We start from the raw sequence: 20542 nt of genomic DNA, 5'->3' as shown, positions 1-20542 counted from the left end.
CACGCCCGGTGGGACTCGAACCCACAATCGCCTGATTAGAAGTCAGACGCCTTATCCATTAGGCCACGGGCGCTACTGTCCATCAATTTACTTGTTATCCTACAAAGTTATAAAATATGTGTCCCCTAAAAGGGAAAAATAGAAGAATAGATAGATTAGCAATTTCAGCAAAGATAACCAAAAAAAAATGGCGCTGAGGTCACTAACACTACCGCCTCTTTCTCCGGTGGCGGCTCCGAAGAAGCCGGTAGCCGTCTATGCCGCAGTAATATCATCAACCTTGTCGGTTTATGGATCAATACGGAACTGTCAAACGCAGGAGAAACCCGTCGTTAAACAACGCTCCAAAAAACCCACCGGAATTATCTCACCAACTCCCGAGACCTTGTCTCCAGCTCCTCTGAAGAAGGTGCCATTTGACTAAGATTTTAAAGTTTCTTACTGCTAGTTTGGTTGTCTTTTACACTATAATTGTTCAGCCCCTTGTAAGGAGACATGCTATGTGATAGGTTCTGGTCCCAATTGGGTTCGGAACGGAAGAGATGGAAGCGGTGATAATGATTGATGTTTTGCGGCGGTCAGGAGCCCATGTCACGGTGGCTTCCGTCGAGGAGCAGCTGGAGGTTGAGGCTGCTGGTGGCACCAGACTGCTCGCTGACGCCTTTATCTCTGCTTGCTCTGATCAGACCTTCGATCTTGTTGCCCTGCCGGTGTGTTTATATACTGACTTTTGTTTATCTGTTTGAAATTGATTTTTTCATTTGAGCTTTATTGGTTATATAGCTTTGGTTTTGTTCTAATTGGTATACAATATTTGAAGTTCCTGGTTGTCACTAGACTTTGTTGTGTGTGATTAGGGAGGAATGCCAGGCTCTGCACGCTTAAGGGACTGCCAACTTCTTCGGGATATAACAACAAAACAGGCGGAGGCAAAGAGGTTATATGCTGCAATTTGTGCTGCTCCAGCGGTTGCACTTTTGCCCTGGGGTCTACTTAAGAGGAAACAGGTAATTCCAATTGTTTGATGGCCAACTCTTACTTATATTCTTTCTCTTTGTACGTTTGAGCTCATAGTATATGTGGTTAGACAACTTGTCACCCTGCGTTTATGGACAAACTACCCACCTTTTGGTCCGTTAAATCAAATTTACAAATTTCGGGAGAGCTGACAACTAGTCGAGGCCCTGGCACTTGTTTTGAGTTTTCTCTGTCGCTAGTGGAACAGCTATTCGGTGCCTTGGTGACCGAGGAAATTGCTGCCACTTTGGTAAGAGTATCTGAATCACCTTCGTTTAGATAATAACTGAAACATATGCATGTCATAAGCATTATAATAGCCTAGCTACTTTTTTAAGGACATCTTAAATGTGATTCTTTAAGTATGTGTCTAATTATGATGTAGTTCAAAATTGAATGTTGTATTTCACCTCAGAGCTGGATATACTGCAATTATCAACAACCAAATAGAATTTAGGTGAAGAGCTGCTAAAGTTTTCTTGTCCTGGAAATTTTATTTTGTTTTCTGGCTAGTTCATAAAATTGTATTTTTGCTTTCAGCATTATCAGCTTGAGATAATATTTTTCTTGTCTTGTTGGACAGCTATTGAATGCTGCTGATGGTAACTCTAGGAAGGAAGAGTTTAACGAAGTTTCGTGGTCTTCTGATCACCCTCCTCAGGTAAGAATTTTAGCTACCTATGATACCCTAATATCTTCTGCAATCACTACTTGAATCTTTTTATCATTTAACTTTCTCATCGATTTATTTAGCATTTAAAGAACTTCAAATGTTGGTTTTGGAAAATGTTGTAGGTTCTGATTCCGATTGCTAATGGTTGTGAAGAAATTGAAGTGGTGACCGTTGTAGATATTCTACGACGAGCAAAAGCAAATGTTGTAGTTGCTTCAGTGGAAAAATCGTTGCAGGTTGTAGCATCCAGTGGAACAAAAATAATGGCAGACAAGGCGATTAGCGCTGCTGCAGATTCAGTTCATGATCTGATAATCCTGCCTGTAAGGTTTCAAAATTCATACCACCCTTTTCTTCATTCATGTGATTTCAACTATGTCTTAGCTTCTTTTGCATCTTCATATTTATCTGCTGTTGGAGCATGGCCAGGAATCGTGCAACTCAATCTTTTGCATGTTTACATTATTTATGTTCAATCCTCCCCAAGCTACATGAAAGAAGAATTATTTGCTTCTGGCCTTGTTTTTGTGTTTCCTAAGTCAATGCTCGCTTGTCAATTTCAGGGAGGAACTTTGGGGGTTGAGCGGCTACAGAGGTCTAGAATTGTAAAGAAAATGTTGAAAGAACAACAACTATCTGGAAGAATATTAGGAGCTATCTGTTCTTCGCCTACCATTCTTCAGAAACAAGGACTGCTAATGGTAATAGTCACTTTAATCAATTTCTATCTTTCAGCTGTATCCTTATAAGAGTTGGCTTAGGGTTGAATGGCTAATATGAATAGCTGCCTAATCTCCATGTAATTGTATTTGATAAGTAAAAAATATTAATGAAAATCCCTGTCTGAATCGGCACACATGGTGACAAGGTGGGTAGACAATCCGTTCGTATGTTTTCTTCTCTGCTTTCATGATTTGTTTTCTGCTAAATTTCTAATACACGTCAAACTATAATACTTGCTCAACTTATACAGGGTAAGAAAGCAACAGCTCATCCCTCCGTCATGAGCATGCTTGACGATGCTGTGAGTGGTGTCCGAGTAGTTATTGATGGCAAGGTAATCACTGGCAGGGGACTTGCCACTGCAACGGATTTCGGACTCGCTATTGTAGGTAAGCTTTTCGGGTCAGCAAGAGCAAGGAGTGTGGCAGAGGGTCTCGTTTTTGAGTACCCTAGATGAGATGACGCCAGATGATCCAAAACTCATGATGAGCATCTCATTATTTCTTCTTGGGTGGAGAAAGCTCGGGTTCTGTGTAAATGCTGGATTTAAAGAATCAGCGGATCGGCCCTAGACCCTAGTGATGATCTTATGGTGCGGTGTACCCTCATCCTGTCGTGTGTGAAGCAATGCTCACCGGAAATGGAAGTATTGTCGGATATATCAGTCGGTCTGTTTTCCTTCATTTGGCTCTATTTTTTGCTACCTTTGTTGGTATCCTTGCTTAGATTTATGGTCTACTATAGAAAGCAATCCAAAAGGGGCCTTTCTGGAATTAGTTTCCTTATTAGTTTCGACGATGTATGATTCACATAATTTGTCTAGTAGTATGATTTACATCTTCCATCTTGAGGCATACTTTAGTTTCTGAATATTGCGAATGAATTATTTCCTTAGAGATTGATTTATGTTAAGGGGGGTTAATTTCTCAAAAAAAAACAACAACTAATAGAGATAGTTTTATCGAAAGAAGAAATAAAAATATTCCATGGCATGGGGGAATGGTTCGAAAAAGTTTCTATAGAAATGAGCATTCTTATCTTTCAAAAAAAAAATCGTGAAAAAAAGATTCTTTCAAAATGATTTATGACAGAAAAAGCATAAAAGGTTAAAATGACTGATTTTTATAGACGATCAAAGAAGAAAATTAAAAACATTGTTATGGACATAGAATGTAATCACATAATTACATCCAATTTGTATTTGAATTGTGATCATTATGATAAATACATCCAAATAATGAGGGTGTGTCTTTTTTATCCCTCTAAAATGAGATGTAAATATATCTCTTTTAATGTGGATCATGCATATTACTCATTTAGTTGAGATATTTATTTTCAGCACGAGAGTGAAGAAAAATATTATTTCATCTGTTCGCCATTAGGAGTCCTGGTCACAGATTGAAGAAATAGTAAAGTAAGAGGGGGAATATTATTCTCTTTCTTATTTTACCATTTATATTTATTAAGTCATACTACAAAACTAAAAAGAAATAAAAGAAATTAAAATGATTGAATTTTCTTAAAATAATGAAATTAAAATACTAAAATATTTATTAAGCCTAAGACTCCCGAAAAAATTATAAATGATTAACGTAAAGGGTCATACTAAAATACTAGTATCACTATATTGGTGGATAACAACTAATACTGCCTAATATGAATGACTGAATACGGAGAATAAGCCACCAAGATTAAAATATACTATTATTGATGTCAACTGAGATTATTGTATATTTTAACTTGGTTCATAAAAATGTCAATCGGGATTAAATGTGATATTATATAATTTATATTGACATTATTGGTCAATAAATCTAATGACTTAAAAATCATAATTATTATTATTATCAGATATAGTACTACATAATTATCATTTGATTATTTAGAAAAGTGAACACCTCTAGTATTCTAGCGTTGCCGGATCTGGGCAATACGAGGCGAGTGGATAAAGTCATAAAACGGTTAGAAACGCCACGTCGGACGAAACGGGTCCAGCACCCACACAACTCATCCCACCAATTAAAAGTTATTGCTCCATGTCCCAGTCAGCGCCACCACGCCTCCGCCGTGGAGCCCCCTCGGCCCTCTACAAGCAGAATTCGTGGTCCCTGCCCCGGACATCCTTCGCGACGAGGCCTGGACTAACCGCCGGAAGAACCATCCTTCGAATTCGATCCAAAGCTGTCGTCTACCTCGCTGTCTCCAACAGCTTGTTTCATATATTATGGTGGTGTACGGTTTCTTAGATAAAATAATACTAAGATATAATTTAGGATTGAGTTGTGAGATTATTTTAGTCACGGAGAGTAAGCTATGACTAATTATTGTATGATTATCCATTTATGATTGAATTGTGAGATTGAATCTCATTAACCTAACACATTATATATTTATTTCAACGTACAATCTTGTAAACCGAACACCCTCGTGATTTTATTGTTAGTCCAGGTATAGTTGACTTAATTTGCTGATAAAGAGTTAATTAATGTTCTTACGAATTGAGATACAATTCAACTGAAGAAGATAAACCAATTTTGCATTTTTTTTTTACGTCTTTTTCTTTCTTTCTTTATAAAGTATATTATTGAAAGGAAAATATCAACGTATAAAATATAATGTTGGCCGATAGAAATGATTATGTGTATTAAAGATGATATGAAAAGTTCGAAAAGGGCCCCTCATAGCCTCATCACATCAGTACCAACAACCGTCTCATACGCAATAACGCACCCAATTATAAATAGGAGTTTCATTCCTATCCGATATTAATTTTAAAAAATATTTAAAAAAAAGAGTTTAGGAGAAAGTTAATGATATATGAACCGATATTAGTTTTAAGAAATATTAAAAAAAGAGTTTAGGAGAAAGTTAATGATATATGAACGTTACTAGTTTTACATAATATATAAGTGGGGTGAGTTGGTGGAATGTAGATCTCTTTACCACCATTTGTAGTAATTATGAATCGAAATTCATGGGACTAAGAGCATCTCCAGTGACAATATGCCAGCCACACTCTCTCTGCCACGTCATCAGCACTAAAATTCCACCTGTCACATCAGCATTTTAATCAAATAGGCTAGCTTGAGGCCAGCCACAGGCTAGCCGCAATAAAAATAATTCAAAACCAACTACATTTACGGAATTAAATTTATGAAAATTACGGAATTAAATTTACGAGACATATACGGAAAAATTTACTCATTTCATTAAAAAAAAGGTATATAGATAAAAAAAAATAAATGATTTTTTTTAAAGAAAAAAACGGGCTTCCACACACGAGCCCTGCCGTTTTCTACTCCTTATCGTCGCCGCCGTCCTCACCGCCGCCACCCGGGGTATCTGCGCCCACGTCTGAGCCCCCCACTAGTGCCCTCGTGGCATCCAAATCCACCTGCATGTTCTCGAGCATCGATTGAAGAAACCCCTTCTACGTGGGTCAGTTGCGGCCCTCCACTCTTGGAAGACATTGTACATCCGTTCCTCCGTTTTTTGACGCGAGAATAAGGTGTACGCGCGTGGGGGGGGTGTGCCGAGATGACCTCCTGGGGCAATAGGGGGATCCTCCCTTCGCTGCCTGTTGCGCCCGCTTTTGGCCAACCGGGCGAGGGCGACGAGCAAAGGATGGAGGGGACGGAAACTCCTCAGCATCCAGCATCCAGGGGGAGGTCGTGAGATCCGCCGCTGCTGCCGCTATAATCGCCGGAATAGTTCAGCCTCTGCTTCTTCGGCCACCCAGCGTCGCACCCCGCCCGGAACTTCTCGGAGTCCTTCAGCACCTGATAGCATTCCCAGAAGGTGAACTCCTTATAAGTCCCCTACCGCGGCCCTGATGCGTTCCCACCCCTTCCGGCACTTCTCCCTGCTGTAGTCCTTTCCGTGCGAGCAGTTCCTTCCGATGCGTTACCACGCCTTAGCCACGCCGACGTACTCATCCTCCGTCCACTTCCTCCGCGTGGGGGTGTCGTGAACAGCGGGCTGCGACGACTCGCCGACCACCTTGCTCTTCCCCCAACCAGCGGATCGTCGCAAATCGACAACCACGCCTTGGCCACGCCGACGTACTCATCATCCGTCCACTTCCTCCGCGTGGGGGTGTCGTGAATAGCGGGCCGCGACGACTCGCCGACTACCTTGCTCTTCCCCTTGGTCTTCTTCTTCTTCTTCGCCGCGGCCCGACCCGCTGGAACAGGAGTGTCCGCCTCCCCGATATCGATCACATCTCATGCAATGACAAAAGGTCATCCCCAGTGAACTGCGTCTCCACTTGGGTCAACGTGTGAGACGAAGCCGTCAAAAAATCAAGAGAGGGACGATAGACCATGTCCCCTCCCGGTGACCCCTGCATCCCGGGGATGCATACCGGGATGCATCCCTCCCTGCCATACCGGCATCATCCCCATCATCTATTGCAGCATCTGCTGCTGCATCTGGGGCATACCTCCCCACCCTGGCGTTGCCTGCCCCCCGCCCGACATCCCCCACTGCATCTCCCCTGCGCTCCCGCCATCATCCTCATCAACTGTTGCCAAGGGAGGTTAAACCCTTGACTCATCTGCCCGCCCATCTGGCCCCATCCAGATCCCACGGGTACCGTGGGAGTCTGAGATCCGCTCGTCGTCGGACTGGACTCGTTGTTGTTGTCCATCGCTCGATGTTGCTCTTGTAAAAAAATTTAGAGAGAGAGAAAACTCGTTAAAACAAGTGGTGCAAATGAAAATGAAACTAAAATCGCGTATATTTAGTTTTTCAAAAAAAAATTAAAAAAAATGAAAAATGGGCGCTGGCCGATCGACACGCCACAATGGCAGCCAACGCCATCAAATCGGCGTGCGCTTGCCGGTTTCTTCGCCGAAATGCGGCTGGCCGTTTCCAATAGTTCAACTAGCCGACTAGCTAGCGACGCGAATCGGCTAGCCGATGGGCTAGCCGCTATTGGAGATGCTCTAAATATTCCATCTGGCTCACAACTGCCGAAGATATTTAAATCTGACGTGGCACCCTACCTTCTTTTACGCGCAAGTGTCTTCTCTATGTGGAACTACCGACCTCCTCTCTCTCCCCCCTTATAATTCTCTTCCCTTTCCGTGTGACGATTTACAAATACGATCGCCCTTTTGGCTGTGCACTTTTATATGCAAAGCAAAACAAACTGAGTCTAGTGCTCTCCGCCGCCAACGCTGGATATTTCTTGTGCTTATTCCACTTTGACTACTCAGATTTCCAAACATATTTTGCACCGATTCTCGGTAATTGCGTTTCTTCCCTCTCGATTTTCGTCCCTTCGCGATGGTCTTTGTTTTTTACTTATTCTTTTGATTTCCTGTGAGAAATTGGGAAGGATTATTCTATGGTGAAGTTTATGTTTAGTATGTGGAGTACTTCAATAGTTTCATAGTAGATTTCTGAGTTTGCCGCCAGATTTTATCATGTGCTGTTGTGTGGGAAAAACAAGTCTTGTATCTGCAATCTGGAATGAAATCCAAAATTTATCTGTTGATTCGGAGAGGCGGAGCAGGGCGAAGGAATTTTGTATAATACTAGTAAATGAGACTAGTTGATGGATGGTTCCTCCTAATCTGGAATAATATCGAAATTTTATAGTGGAAGAAGAGATTTGGGAGTTTCAGATTCAGGTCGTAGAGATGTGGAAGATTTGCTTTACGCTTTGTTCTAATCTCTTTATTGCACACGGAACTGAAGGAATTTTATTGGAGTACTATTTTGAAATGCTCTCTCTCATAATTATGTAAAGAATGATCATTGTTCCTGCAGGAAGTCAACACGATGTGGACTGATCAGAAGCACAACTTATTTCTCCAACATTTGGAACTCTCATTTGTTAAACAACTGCACCAGTCAATTAGTTTGCTTGATCAGGACGGGGAAGAAAAAAGCACTACCCTAATAGATCAAATAAATGTGCATAATATTACTTCTAAGCACACATTTAATGATACTGGAGCATTTCATTTTGTTACTATGATTGCATATGCAATTCTTTTGATGATATTTATGTGTTCCAGTTGGCTGGTCGGTTGCATGGATGTTGGAAGATTAAGTGCAATAGGGGTTATCCTCTTTCCCATGTTTCAGTTGATTCCATTGGCCATAATAAACGTCCTACTATATCAGCTCATGCACCAGAACCTTGGACGCTTTGTAAAGCAGAGAATGTTGGGGAAGTTGTTAAGCCTAACTGTGATTTGCATGACTCCCATAGAGGTGATTTGAACTCATTCTTGTCAATGAGATTGGCTTTTTCTATATTGAGTCAAATAAGGAGTTTATAAATTCTTGAAGTGTTTGTTGCTGTGTGAGTGATATGGCAGTTTGCTATCTCATGCATACTTTGTAGTTTTAGGGAGCACAAGACTATACATGCTTTAATAACAACAATGTACTGATACATAAGAACAAGATGTGCTGTTGAGTTGAGTCCAGTGCAAATCATGCTCTAAAATGTACTATCACTTTCTAGTTTGTGTTGTATTGAGTCATTCAGAATCTTGCCCTGGTCTATTTTCTTTTTACTTTAACGGCAGAAATATGATTTAAGTTATTGGATTCTTGCAGAGGGTACAGGTCAGAATTTTGTTGATGAAGACAATCAGTCAAACTCAGATACTGAATATCGTGTGAAAAGAACGAAGATTATGTTAGCGGATAAGTGAAGTAATTCTTTCTTTCTATAGAGAAAAATGACAGCTCTAATCTTGTAGGCTAACCTTTGAGATCATCATCATCCTTCCAACTTGAAATTTGCTGCTTTTGAAAGATGACAACTACGCAAGAGTGGTTGCCACTAGCCAGCTATTCTTTGATATTCGTCTTGCCCAAATTTAGGAGTCAGATCCAGGTTTGGTTTGTTTAAAAGTTTTGCGTAATGTGATATACCATAATCTTGGCTTCCGACATCGATTCGTTTATTTGACGAGATTTGGTGTAAAAGTAAGATTTGTTTGTAGGTAATATTTGTATATGTGCATGGCGAAGAGTCATGTATATATTTATACTGCCCTTCATCGGTGGACAGATTATATTTTAATGTGAAATGGCTAATATGTTAGCCCTTTCTTCCGATTCTTGCTAGTGAGAATTGTGATGTACTAGTATTATCTAGTTTTGTGTTTCGTTCTTTCAAGAACGTCACCATTTTATGTTTCTGATAATTATCAAAAAAAGCAAGAAAGTCCCTGCTTGCATCAACTCAAGAAGCTCTCTGCACACAAAAACTAAGTTTCAGCATTGCTTGTTGGCTTGTTGCCAGCAGCTAGAATCAGCATTACTCCCATCGTCCATGAAATATTGTCTACATTTGATAGGCACGAGTTTTAAAAATATGAAGGAAATTGGAATAAAAAAGTTACTAGTAGAGTGTAGGGTTCCACGCTTCTACTTTTATACTCCCTCCGTCTCATAGAAATAGGTCATTTATGATCGGCACGAGTTTTAATGTATACTCTCTCCATCCGCGATTAGGAGTCCCGTTTTTCCATTTTAATCCGTCCGCGAATAGGAATTCCGTTTCACTTTTAATATAAATGATAATAGGGTCCCACCTTCACTCACATTTCATTTAAAACTAATATATACAAGTGGGACCCTTATTCCACTAACTTTTTTTTCACTCATTTTTCTTAACATTTCTTAAAATCTGTGTAGCCAAGAAATGAGACTCCTAATGACGGACGGATGAAGTAATTGGTAAATTAAGAGGGAATGAGAAAAAATAGTTGAAATTGTATAGTGGATTTGTAGGACCCATAAATGATAAAGGAAAAAGAAGGAGAAAAATGTTTTCATAAATGGATATGGACTATTTCTATGGGGCGGGCGAAAAAGGAAATATGACATATTTTTATGGGACGAAGGGAGTATTAGTTTTATATCAAAATGTGAATTTAACAAAGTAGTTGAGCATGAGTTAAAAAAGTAAATGTGGACAACATTCTCTGGATAACCCAAAATGAAAATGTGAACAATAGACGGAGGAAATAGCATTTATATTATTTCTCTCAGAGCCTTTTCACTTTCCAAATTTTAATTAAATGTTTATAATGGCATTTTGGTTATGATTGAAATTAGAAATGATCATCATAACTTTAAATTTTGTATGAAGACCCATGAAATTGGAAAAGAAAGTGTCTTAATTCGCATTCTCATGGAAGATTATCAATTTTTATATCTCTCAAGTTATGAAATAAACTTGTCGTTTAATATATTCAAAGGTGGACGCAGAAAAGATTTTCGATAGGGGCTCTCTTATACTAATATACTACTACTCAATATGTCCGTAAAAGAATATCTCATTTACTTTTCTTCTATTTTAGGCAAGCCGAAGTAGTTTCGAAGTGGGATCCCCATGCCTATAAAGTCACATCATAATTTAAGTAAATAATTTTTGATTAATCTCAAGCAAATCCTTAAATCATTCAAATTATAACATTTTCGTGGTTATTTTCCAAACAAAACAGAAAAGTGAATTAACACACAAACAGAGTATAGCATCTAATATCCTAGACTGGCAACCAAAGTAGCGCCAAAACAATTAAATTACGGTCATTAATGCCTTTAAAAAAACACAAATAAATAAGCACATCATGATCACGTAATGTAAACAAAAAAGAGAGGGAAAATATAATGTCGATGAAGATCGCTAACTTCCCTACGTGAAAGCTTCAGCAGCTCAAGTAGTTCAACTGATGTCACTTCTCGTTTCACTTTCAGCTTTAATCCTAAGCAATTTTTTATTTTTATTTTTATAAATTCTGTATTGTTTTGTTCATATCTGCGTTGTGCTGATCTCCACTGCAATTTTTGTTAGAGTTTGTATACTGGAAATCACCTTTCGAGTGATTGAATACTGTTAAAACTCTTATTTTAATTTCCAAATGAATAAACAGATTATTTTTGTCATAATATTGTTATATTTTACATTTAATGGATGTTTATTGCATATTTAAATGTATAAGTAACTTAACAAAGTCTAAGTCTTTGTTTTAGTAGACCGGTTGTGGGCGTCGTTCACTTTAAGGTAACACGGTCAGTTCTAAACAAAGAAAAAGAATAATTTCACAGCCTAGATAGGCTTAGACTACCTATCGTGAAAGGTTGCAATGTCAGACCGATTATTTCTAAGCCTTACTGAAATAAGATGACATTGGTGTGGTATAGCACTGAATGGATCTAACAGCGAGACAGTCTTTATGCTATCTACTGAAAGACGAGGTCTCGTAAATTATTTCTCAATCAATGTACGTTAGCATTGAGCATACGGTATTGATTATGCACTACTTTGACTTACCAAATGGTGCGGGTTTTTCGCAACCCAATAAGCCTGGTATATTGGGTAGTGGTGATTAATATCTAGCGGTGCTAGGATTGCTATTATGTTGAATCATGCGCGAGGTGAGTCTCGTTTGATAACATCCTCAAGAGAAGCTTGAAATAAGGTTTTATTATTCGGAACCTAGCTAGTTGGAGTTTAATTACTCTATGAATAATAAATAAGATTTTCTTGCTTAGTCCTCTCTTGGAATAAATAAGATATTAATTAATTAAGTCCATAGCAGACAATAATTAATTAATTGATGTTTCTATCTTAAGCGCGGGAAATAAATATAAACTAATGGAAACCCGAAGTACTTATAATTTCGGATTTGGATGGGGAGTGCAATATTACTTCTGTAGTGGCTGCTCGTAATATTCCAATTTTAAGCTTATATTAAATTGGGTTTAATTTAATTAGTAAAAAGCTAATTGGAAGAGCCCATATCCAAAGTCTTCCATAGATCCCTGACTGGGTCAATATGTGACTTATTATAAATAGGAGGATAAAGGAGACAGAAAATATACTTAATTTTCATTCAAAATTTTCGGCCCCCCCTATTCCTAGGAGTGGTCGAATTCTTCTCCTCCGTGGGAAAGGATTTCTGTCTTCTCTATTTAAGTCCTAGTGCACTGGTGAGATCAGCCCACCCTGATATCAGTTCACAGTCCGGGAACCAGTCAGAAGATCTGTGGTTTTGTACTAAAGTTCTTCATGTGGAGAAGGCGCTAGCTATCTTCGATTCTTTGAAGAATCATCAAGGTATAATGGTTGAACCTTAGAAAAGCATGTTTTAGGTTTCAATTAATTTAAAGCATGTTATTATTTGAGTTATGAGCATGATACGTGAGATAATTACGCGAATAGAATTTGTCTAAATAATCCGCTAAATAGATCTGAATTATTTGTAATTGATTTATGTGAGCGCTTCCGCTGCCAACCCCTACAATTTTTACTAGTTTACTATTGTTTAATCGATCAAAGTTTTTTGAATTGGGCTTTACCCTTTGTGTGTGTTTAGTGTGTGTGTGTGTGTGTGTGTTTAGTTTAATTTGAGTGGTGTTGATTGGTTTTGGCAGATCAAAACTTTCAGATGTTGAGTGACTTGAGTTTCAGCCCTAAAATCGAAAATAAATTGAAGATGTGGTCATAAATTATAATCGGCACTTCTAAGAATCAAGTGTTTTGCCAATGTCAAACCTCCAGTCTCATGGAAGATTGTCAATTTAATAAAAGATACTAAAAACTTTCACCCAGACATGCTGTCGGGGGAAGGATTATTTGGTTGTTGGGAGATGTTCCTCTAGAACACAGCCTAGTAGATAAAATAGTGCTTCCTCTGTCTCAACAAAATATGCACTTATCCGTTGCGATTTAGGAGTTGCTCTTTAAAATGTGGATTTTGATGTTCATAAATGTCAATTCTTGTGTTTTGGTAGGAGGGAATAACTCCCTCAATTGGGCTACAAGAGTCAGAGTGGCTATAGGTGCTGCAAGAGCTATATATTGCCTTCTTGCATGACTTGGAAATACCAGTCATACATCAAGATATTAAGAGTAAGTACATTCTTTTAGATTGCTTACACTAAATTTTGGTTTTGATTGAGGATTCCAGGACTTTTAACACCAAGTTGTAACTCACTTTTACTCTACACCTTGTGCACAAACTCAGCTCAATTATTTTCTGAGCTTCAGTTACTTCTCTAAACCTACTTAGTTACCATGTTTAGATACAGCTCCGGCTGTCCTTTTCAAGGCTTCTGTTTTTTTATGAACCGGTCACTTGACCACGATATGCAATGTGTATGATTTTGAAGCTGTTTTGCTTCAATTAATATCAGGGCGTAAATTTTTTGACCTCAATCAGCCTGCAGGAGAGCATAATCTAATAGTTAGACAGACAAAGGACCAACATTAACAACAAAACATAGGAGCTTGTTCAATAAAATACAACAACAAAATCAATCCAAACTTGTTAAATACATCTTACAATTTTCAAGCAATAATCATGAATAAAATTAGTACAACTGTCAAACTCTCTTGGTATACGAATTTTGACGATGCTCTAACATACTTCTTTGCTTCATCTTCTTCTGCTACCACTTTGCAGTATAAGAATACACACAACATAAATAAATGCCAAACCTGTTGGGAAATTTAAATATGCAATTTAAAGTCTGAAGAAGTAAAGGAAAACATAATGATGATGTCTCAAACAAAATGTATATATCCACATTCTCTACAATCATATGTCAAACATGAATCTTACTAGTGTGAATATGAAGAAATGTTTAATGGACAATAATTCCTTCTTCATCTTCTCGCTCTTTGGAAGCACCTCAAACTTAAACACAAATTCTTTCCCCTTTTACTTTCTTCTTCTTATTTAGCTGATGCTTCTTCTCTAGCTTCTTCTTCTTCTTCTTAATCAAAATGAAACACGAAAACATTGTGTACAGCGTTCAGTTAACCATTTAGGTATAACTGTGTGCAACTTAAGTCTTGCAAATTGGTCTACTAAAAATGACTAGCACCAAAATTGCAATTAAATCCAAACATTGCATGTTCATATCTATTTGACTTTTAACTTGAAATTTGAATTCTAACATATTCTTTGGTGTTTCCAATCACAACACAAAAAACCTGCATATTTATTTCTTCATAATCACAATCCTAAATATCATTGCCAGAGCCAAAGGAGTCCTAGATAATATTGGACCAGGAATTTACATACAAAATTATGTATCTACCATAAACCAAAGAGAACAAAGCTAGAATATAAAAGATAAGAAGAGCAGGGTTACTTGAATTCAGCAATCTACGTAGTTCTGTCAACGGAATCCCTGTATAACACAAGAGATGATACTAATGAGATGCAATTCCTGTATAAAACATAAAACATGATGAATACTATAATACTCCATAAAACAAAACATAAAAATATGATTACTATTGTATCTACTTTTTATCCATTACGATTTTTCACCCGAATTTGATCAAACTTGTTGAATATAGCTGCAACGCAGACAACAGGATTTCGGTATATGAGTTCATGCGCAAAGGAAGCTTGGACAACCACTTGTTCACAAGTAAATTTGGCATACTCAGCTTACTTCCTTAACATCTAGCCATTTTTCTTATTAAATATTAAATGAGTAAGAAAATTAGCCAAATTTAATGGGAAAACTCAAAAAAGGAAAATATAACAACGCTAAAGGGACAGATGGAGTATAAAGCTAATCCATCGTTTAATAAGATGGATTGAAACTCTGGGATATGATAAGCCTCTTGATGATTCTCATAATTTGTGATTACTTGCTTGATCTGTGTTCTATTTTTTTCATGGGTAACAAACATAAATTTAAAGACCGTGCCTCGGTGGAATTGAACTCGGGACCTTTGGCCTCAAGCATTACTCTCTACAGCTTGGCCAACACACACCCGGCCCATAGCTTCATTTGTATTCTAATTTCTCTGGGAAGGGGCAACATTGCACAAAAATCTTAGTGGGGAAGATAAAAGTATCCAATCATGTTTGCTCTCAAACCTGTATGGTAGACGGCCCTTTGATTCTTGTTTTTCGATAAATGGCATCAATAAAATATGCACATATCCGTAACAATTCGTGAGTTTATCTTTACGATGTGGATTGTTACAAGCTCTCATTTAGTTTATCTTTACAATGTGGATTGTTACAAGCTCTGCTATGTCTGAGTATAGTTGAAGGATTAACACCAAAAATGTCTGAGGTTTTAGGTGTGCTTGAATCGCTGTAATACCCATGTATAATGTTTCAAATCGTGCTGCCTTCATTTTTTATATGGGAAAAAGCTAGCTTCAATTTCTGGCTTAATGATTTACTCATTTGTACTGAAAAGGAAAAAGTTTATATTTTTAAGAAACATATATAATAATATTTTTCTTTTCATAAATCAGTATATTCTTCTAGCATATAGATAGTAGTGGGAGCAGAGCAATGCAGCAAAATCGAGCAATGGATAACTCCTCTTATTGCCACAACTGAAAATGAGCAGAAATGTTGATACACATTGCACTGTGAGGTTTCTTACCAGTAAACATGAAGAAAGGTTGAGCAATTCAAATGGACACTTTAGAGGCACCTACTCATCAAACTCTGAGTATATTTTCTCCTTCTCTCTTCAAGTATTCTCTCTTCAACTATCAAACACAACAAGATTTAATGGAGAAAAGGTTAAATCAATATGTCAATATAATGTGGTGATGAGGAGATAGAAATGCAACTGTTTATATAAAATGAAACAAGAAAATGTATTCATACTCACCTATGTTGTGTCCATCAATCTCAATGTAGTAAATATGGGAAATGTTGGGCCATTGGGAATCATCTGCATCACTTTGTTGTTCATAACTTATTTCAGGGCAACCCTTAATATATAAGAAAACAAGTGATGTGAGGCCCCGCAGCGCATGTAGACACCTTAACTTCTTGCAATTAAATATATGCAATCTCCATAGAGATGAGAGGTTCCCCAACCATTCAGGCAACTCTTCCATTCCATAATTCTCTATCTCTAACCAACCAGTAGAGGTGAGATGTTGAATTGATTCTGGCAAATTTCCCCAAGCTTCCCTCCCTTTCAATTCTAATTCCTCAGTTGAGTGGAAGTTGCATATTTGCAATAAGCCATCAACGGTCTCCACAGATCCCCCCATACTAACATCTATTGTTAACCTATTACAAGAAAATTTGGCCATAAATTGAGAAACACCAATAATATCTAAATGTGATAGACGAGGCAATTTCGGCAGCCAGTCAATTATTTCGGGTAAATTCTTTAGGCTACTTAAATTCTCAAACTCCAGTACCTCAAGCAAGGATCCTACCATTTCCCATGGAAAATACAGCAAAGCTTCGCATTCATAAATCTTCATCCTTTGAAGGCATGTGAGGCTTCCTTGTGAATGTTGTGCACCAATATTTGCTATTCGTTCCAAATTTGGACAGTCGCTTATACTCAACATCTCCAAAGAATTGAGGGTGCCTAGACCATCTGGTAATTCTCTCAAATTGGAACACCTTCTTATAGTTAACTCCAAGAGATTGGGATTGTTATAGAATAACCAATTTGGGAGATATTCTAGACCATATATTCTTTCTATGCAAAGCTCTATTAGTAACTTTAATTTTGTCTTGAATATGCATGTTAATGGCATGCTCCCAGTCTCCCTGACTACCAAACTTTTGAGGCATGACTCTGATTGATTAGGAAAACTCGTCAATTGCTTGCACCAAGAGATCTGTAAGTGTTGAAGGTTAGGAAATACCGTGACATCAGTTGCACATGGAGATTCTACTTCTGCCCACTCTGCAAGATTAGGCATGTTATGCAATACGAGTTTTTCTAGAGCTAGAAAAACAATATGTGTCTCCTCATTCACTAATCCATAGAAAGAAGAATTTATGAACTTCAAATTTGTCAATCCTTCTAACCAGAGAGACTTGAGATTTGGCAAATGCCCAAACATTGGGATTTCTTCACATTTTGAGCACTCGTAGAGTTTTATCTCAATCAACTTGTTAAGTGGTACCCAACAACCTTGAGGTACATTTTCAACTGCCATCTTCTGGGTCCATGATGGAAATTTTTTTCCATTGAATCCTTCAATCGCTAACTTTTTTAGATTTGAGTGTGGTTGAAGACCTTCCAACACATTCTTATCATTTGGAGTATCACCACCTCCATACATGTTCCATGACAAATGCAACTTCAATAATTTTGACTTGTTAGATTGACTTGCTTTCTCAGCCTCTTCCTTGTTTTCAACCTTTTCAAGGCTAAAAATTTTCAGTTTCCCCTTGAGATCATTCAAACTCCCGATCTCTTTGATTTTCCATCCATTCTTGTCGCCAACTCTAAAATACTCTAGCGTCTGGAGAGAAGTTAAACTCCCAATCTCAGCAGGCAACTTTGCAAAGGAATCGATATAAAGATGCCTTAAATTAATCAAGTACTTCAGAGCACTAGGCAGTTCCAATCCTCTTAAATTTGCGTTTATTGTTTGCATCTGATGGAGTTCTCCAATCCAGTTCCAGTCTGGCAAATAATTGATACTCGTCGACGAAATATCAAGTTTCCTTAAATGTATCAACTTCCTTATCGAACTTGGCAACTTAGTACACCAATCATCTGCAAGAACTAAAGTATGTAGACGCTCGAAATCTACAAACTTGTTACGATAAATGTGTCCCTCGAACAATAACGTACGCAAATATTTTGCCACTTCTTTTGTAATACGACTTTCTTCATCATGAATCATGTATCTCACTCGGCTCCCGCCTTCTGTATTATTAGAAGAACCTGAAATTGAACATGCGAGATCATGCACAAGATCGTGCATCACACAACTCTCTACATTTCCATAATCATCTAATTTTGCAACTTGTAGTAGAGAGTTGTTCAGAAGAACTCTATCTCATTGGTTCCATTAGGTTCAAGAAATCCTTCTGCCATCCAAAACTCAATCAGTTCCTCACTTTTGATTTTGCGACCTTTAGGAAAAATTGAACAAAATGCAAAACATTTCTTGAGTGACGGCAGAGACAAATTATCAAAGCTCAACTTCAAAATCTTTGTGATATGATCCCCTTCATTGTACGAAAGTCATTTCTCTTCGATCAAGATCCATTCTCCTTCAGATTTATTGCATAGTGCTCCACCAACTACATTGGCCGCTAATAGCAAACCTTGCCATCTTGTTGCAATCTTCCTCCCTATAGCCTCAAACTCTAACGGAATATCCACTTTTCCAAAAGTTTTTGCTTTGATTATCGACCAACAATCTTCATGTGATAACCCTTTGAGCTCATGTGTATGAAGTGATTGCACAGTTGAAGCGACTTCCATATTTCTAGTGGTAATAACAATTGCATTCCTCTTGGTAGAAGTGACGCCAACCAAAGAATTGATAAAATCATCCCATTTTGGACGATCTTGATTCCATATGTCATCAAGAATGAGAAGATAAATTTTGTCTTTCAAAGCTTCTAAAAGCTTTTTCATAATATCTGCCCTACTCTCAACTTCAACTTTATCAGTAGAAATTAAGCATTTAAGGATTTTCTTGAAAAGAGTGATTGAATCAAAAATTTGAGAAACATGCACCCAAATATGTGAACCAAAGTGAGTTTTTATCTTTGGATGATGGAAGACATTCCTAGTCAAGGTTGTCTGCCCCAATCCTCCCATTCCCACAATGGCAATGATAGAAATTATACGTTCATCAGTTGTGATACGAGTGTTAATAACCTCAACTATTTCTGACACCAACTCATCTCTTCCAATGAAAATTGGATCATGTGAGAAGGAATCGGTTTCAAAAGCAGCATGAGGCAATTTTGGCACATCGTTGGCAAGCCTCTCTTTGAGGCCAAGCTCAGCTCCCTCTTTTCGAACATACTCCAAATTCTCATTTGATTTCTTGGATTTTAAGAGCTATATTTCTGGGATGCTCAATATGACTCAAGGATGAGAAGCATGAGAGTACCTTTTCTTTCATGGGCTTAATGGACTTGATTTGTTTGGAGAGAAGATGATAGTTGAGTTCATCCAAAACATTGTCAGCATCGAAGGCCACGTCTTCGAGCTTCCTCAGCCAGCTTTTGACAGCCCCACCGGGAATAGTACGGCTCTCAGCATCGTTCAACAATTGCTGGATCGTATCTAAACTCCCAGCTAGCTTTGCTGCATCTTTTTCGAGACCTCGGACTAGTGAGATTTCTTTCTTAGAATGGTCGATGAGGTTTTGAACTAAAACTTTAATGACTGCGGCGACAGCTTCTCCTTCCATTGTTTGAGATTGTAACTGATTCAGAAAGAGTCAAAGAGAAATGGATGAATTGGTATAGAGAGAAAGAGAGAGCTGCAATTGAAAGTTATAAGAATAATTGAGGTGAGCTGCAGTATAGTTTATACTTTACACTTTACGTGTAGCCTTCCATTCAAGATACTCTGCTTTCATTTTCATACTACTCCTATCATTTTAATTCTTGCCGACAACTCATTTTTTTAAAATTTGTTCATAAAAGGATCGAGAATTGTACCATACTATATACTATTACGGAATGGATAATGCTACTGATTAACATGCACTTATAGGTGTAATATGTGCTACTTATGGTAAATTACAATTTTAGACTAGACTACTACAGTAAGTTAGAATTTTGGAGTAGCATATTCTATACACAGTGTGATCAATTAATTCTTTTCTTGTGTTGATTTTCCTTGATCACGGGGATTTCTTTTCCATTTTCCAGTTTAAGTATATTTCAATTCTTATCTTGAAGCCCAATTTAAGTTTCGATTCAATAGTAAAACTGTTCCACTAATTTAGTTCGACTTGCAGTAATTCGTTCTATGTTATCGATTTCGTAAGTTAGATTAAAATAAAATAAATATATATATTTCAGTTTAATTTGTATGAATTTCAAGAAATATAAAAGAAATTATCTAAAATATTTTGAGATTATCGAGTTTTAAGAAATACAAAATTAGATGAAAAATAAAAACAAATTAATGGAATGTGACTTCTATTTTTAAATAATAAAACTTAAATAATTAGTGAAATATGAGGTTTATTTAAAAAAATAATAGTAATAAAGAGTGAGATGCATGATAGAAGATATGGACAAAAAGAGTACCAATATTTAAGAATGATTTATCTATTCAATTAGTGATAAAAAAAATAACACGGCTTTTATTTATAACACATGTTGTCATGATAAAACAATGAGTTGAATATATACGCCATCCTGTTGC

General features: G+C 37.5%; 2 protein-coding genes, 1 non-coding gene and 1 pseudogene across 5 annotated transcripts; 2 read left to right on the top strand and 2 right to left on the bottom strand.

The window, feature by feature from the left end:
• On the bottom strand, window positions 1-73 carry TRNAR-UCU (transfer RNA arginine (anticodon UCU)). The gene has a single exon. It is a non-coding gene; the product is annotated as a tRNA-Arg (tRNA).
• Window positions 74-136: 63 nt separating this feature from the next.
• DJ1C (Class I glutamine amidotransferase-like superfamily protein) lies at window positions 137-3257 on the top strand. Of its 2 annotated transcripts, XM_048119503.2 has the most exons (8): window positions 137-409; window positions 510-710; window positions 858-1007; window positions 1088-1267; window positions 1601-1678; window positions 1813-2013; window positions 2254-2391; window positions 2664-3257. In XM_048119503.2, the coding sequence occupies exons 1-8, from the start codon at window positions 188-190 to the stop codon at window positions 2868-2870; spliced, it is 1377 nt and encodes a 458-aa protein (XP_047975460.1). In that variant the 5' UTR covers window positions 137-187; the 3' UTR covers window positions 2871-3257. The 2 variants fall into 2 exon arrangements, with proteins under 2 accessions (XP_047975460.1, XP_047975461.1); XM_048119504.2 differs by lacking the exon at window positions 1088-1267.
• A 4187-nt stretch (window positions 3258-7444) lies between these two features.
• On the top strand, window positions 7445-9496 carry LOC125219713 (cold-regulated protein 28-like). The gene is made up of 4 exons (XM_048121758.2): window positions 7445-7662; window positions 8189-8335; window positions 8440-8638; window positions 8990-9496. Exons 2-4 carry the CDS (start codon window positions 8201-8203, stop codon window positions 9085-9087), a joined length of 432 nt encoding a protein of 143 aa, XP_047977715.1. The 5' UTR covers window positions 7445-7662; window positions 8189-8200; the 3' UTR covers window positions 9088-9496.
• A 4476-nt stretch (window positions 9497-13972) lies between these two features.
• LOC125217885 (disease resistance protein RGA2-like) lies at window positions 13973-19643 on the bottom strand (annotated as a pseudogene). The gene is made up of 3 exons (XR_007175833.2): window positions 16049-19643; window positions 15815-15923; window positions 13973-14587 (listed from the first exon to the last, which is right to left on the bottom strand). The product of XR_007175833.2 is annotated as a disease resistance protein RGA2-like (transcript).
• Between the last annotated feature and the right edge of the window lie 899 nt (window positions 19644-20542).

This window comes from Salvia hispanica, chromosome 1 (genome assembly GCF_029641045.1).
Source record: "Salvia hispanica isolate PSC_SH4W2 chromosome 1, Shi_PSC_v1, whole genome shotgun sequence".
NCBI classification, from domain to species: domain Eukaryota; kingdom Viridiplantae; phylum Streptophyta; class Magnoliopsida; order Lamiales; family Lamiaceae; genus Salvia; species Salvia hispanica.
The sequence above is the reverse complement of the archived record's forward strand: the minus strand, read 5'-3'. Positions and strand labels throughout refer to the sequence as shown.

Coding starts and splice junctions, on each gene's coding strand:
- DJ1C (XM_048119503.2), top strand. CDS start 188: ATGGCGCTGAGGTCACTAACACTACCGCCTCTTTCTCCGGTGGCGGCT. Junction 410..509: donor CTCCAGCTCCTCTGAAGAAG/GTGCCATTTGAC, acceptor GCTATGTGATAG/GTTCTGGTCCCAATTGGGTT. Junction 1,008..1,087: donor GTCTACTTAAGAGGAAACAG/GTAATTCCAATT, acceptor ATATGTGGTTAG/ACAACTTGTCACCCTGCGTT.
- LOC125219713 (XM_048121758.2), top strand. CDS start 8,201: ATGTGGACTGATCAGAAGCACAACTTATTTCTCCAACATTTGGAACTC. Junction 8,336..8,439: donor CCCTAATAGATCAAATAAAT/GTGCATAATATT, acceptor TATGTGTTCCAG/TTGGCTGGTCGGTTGCATGG. Junction 8,639..8,989: donor TTTGCATGACTCCCATAGAG/GTGATTTGAACT, acceptor GGATTCTTGCAG/AGGGTACAGGTCAGAATTTT.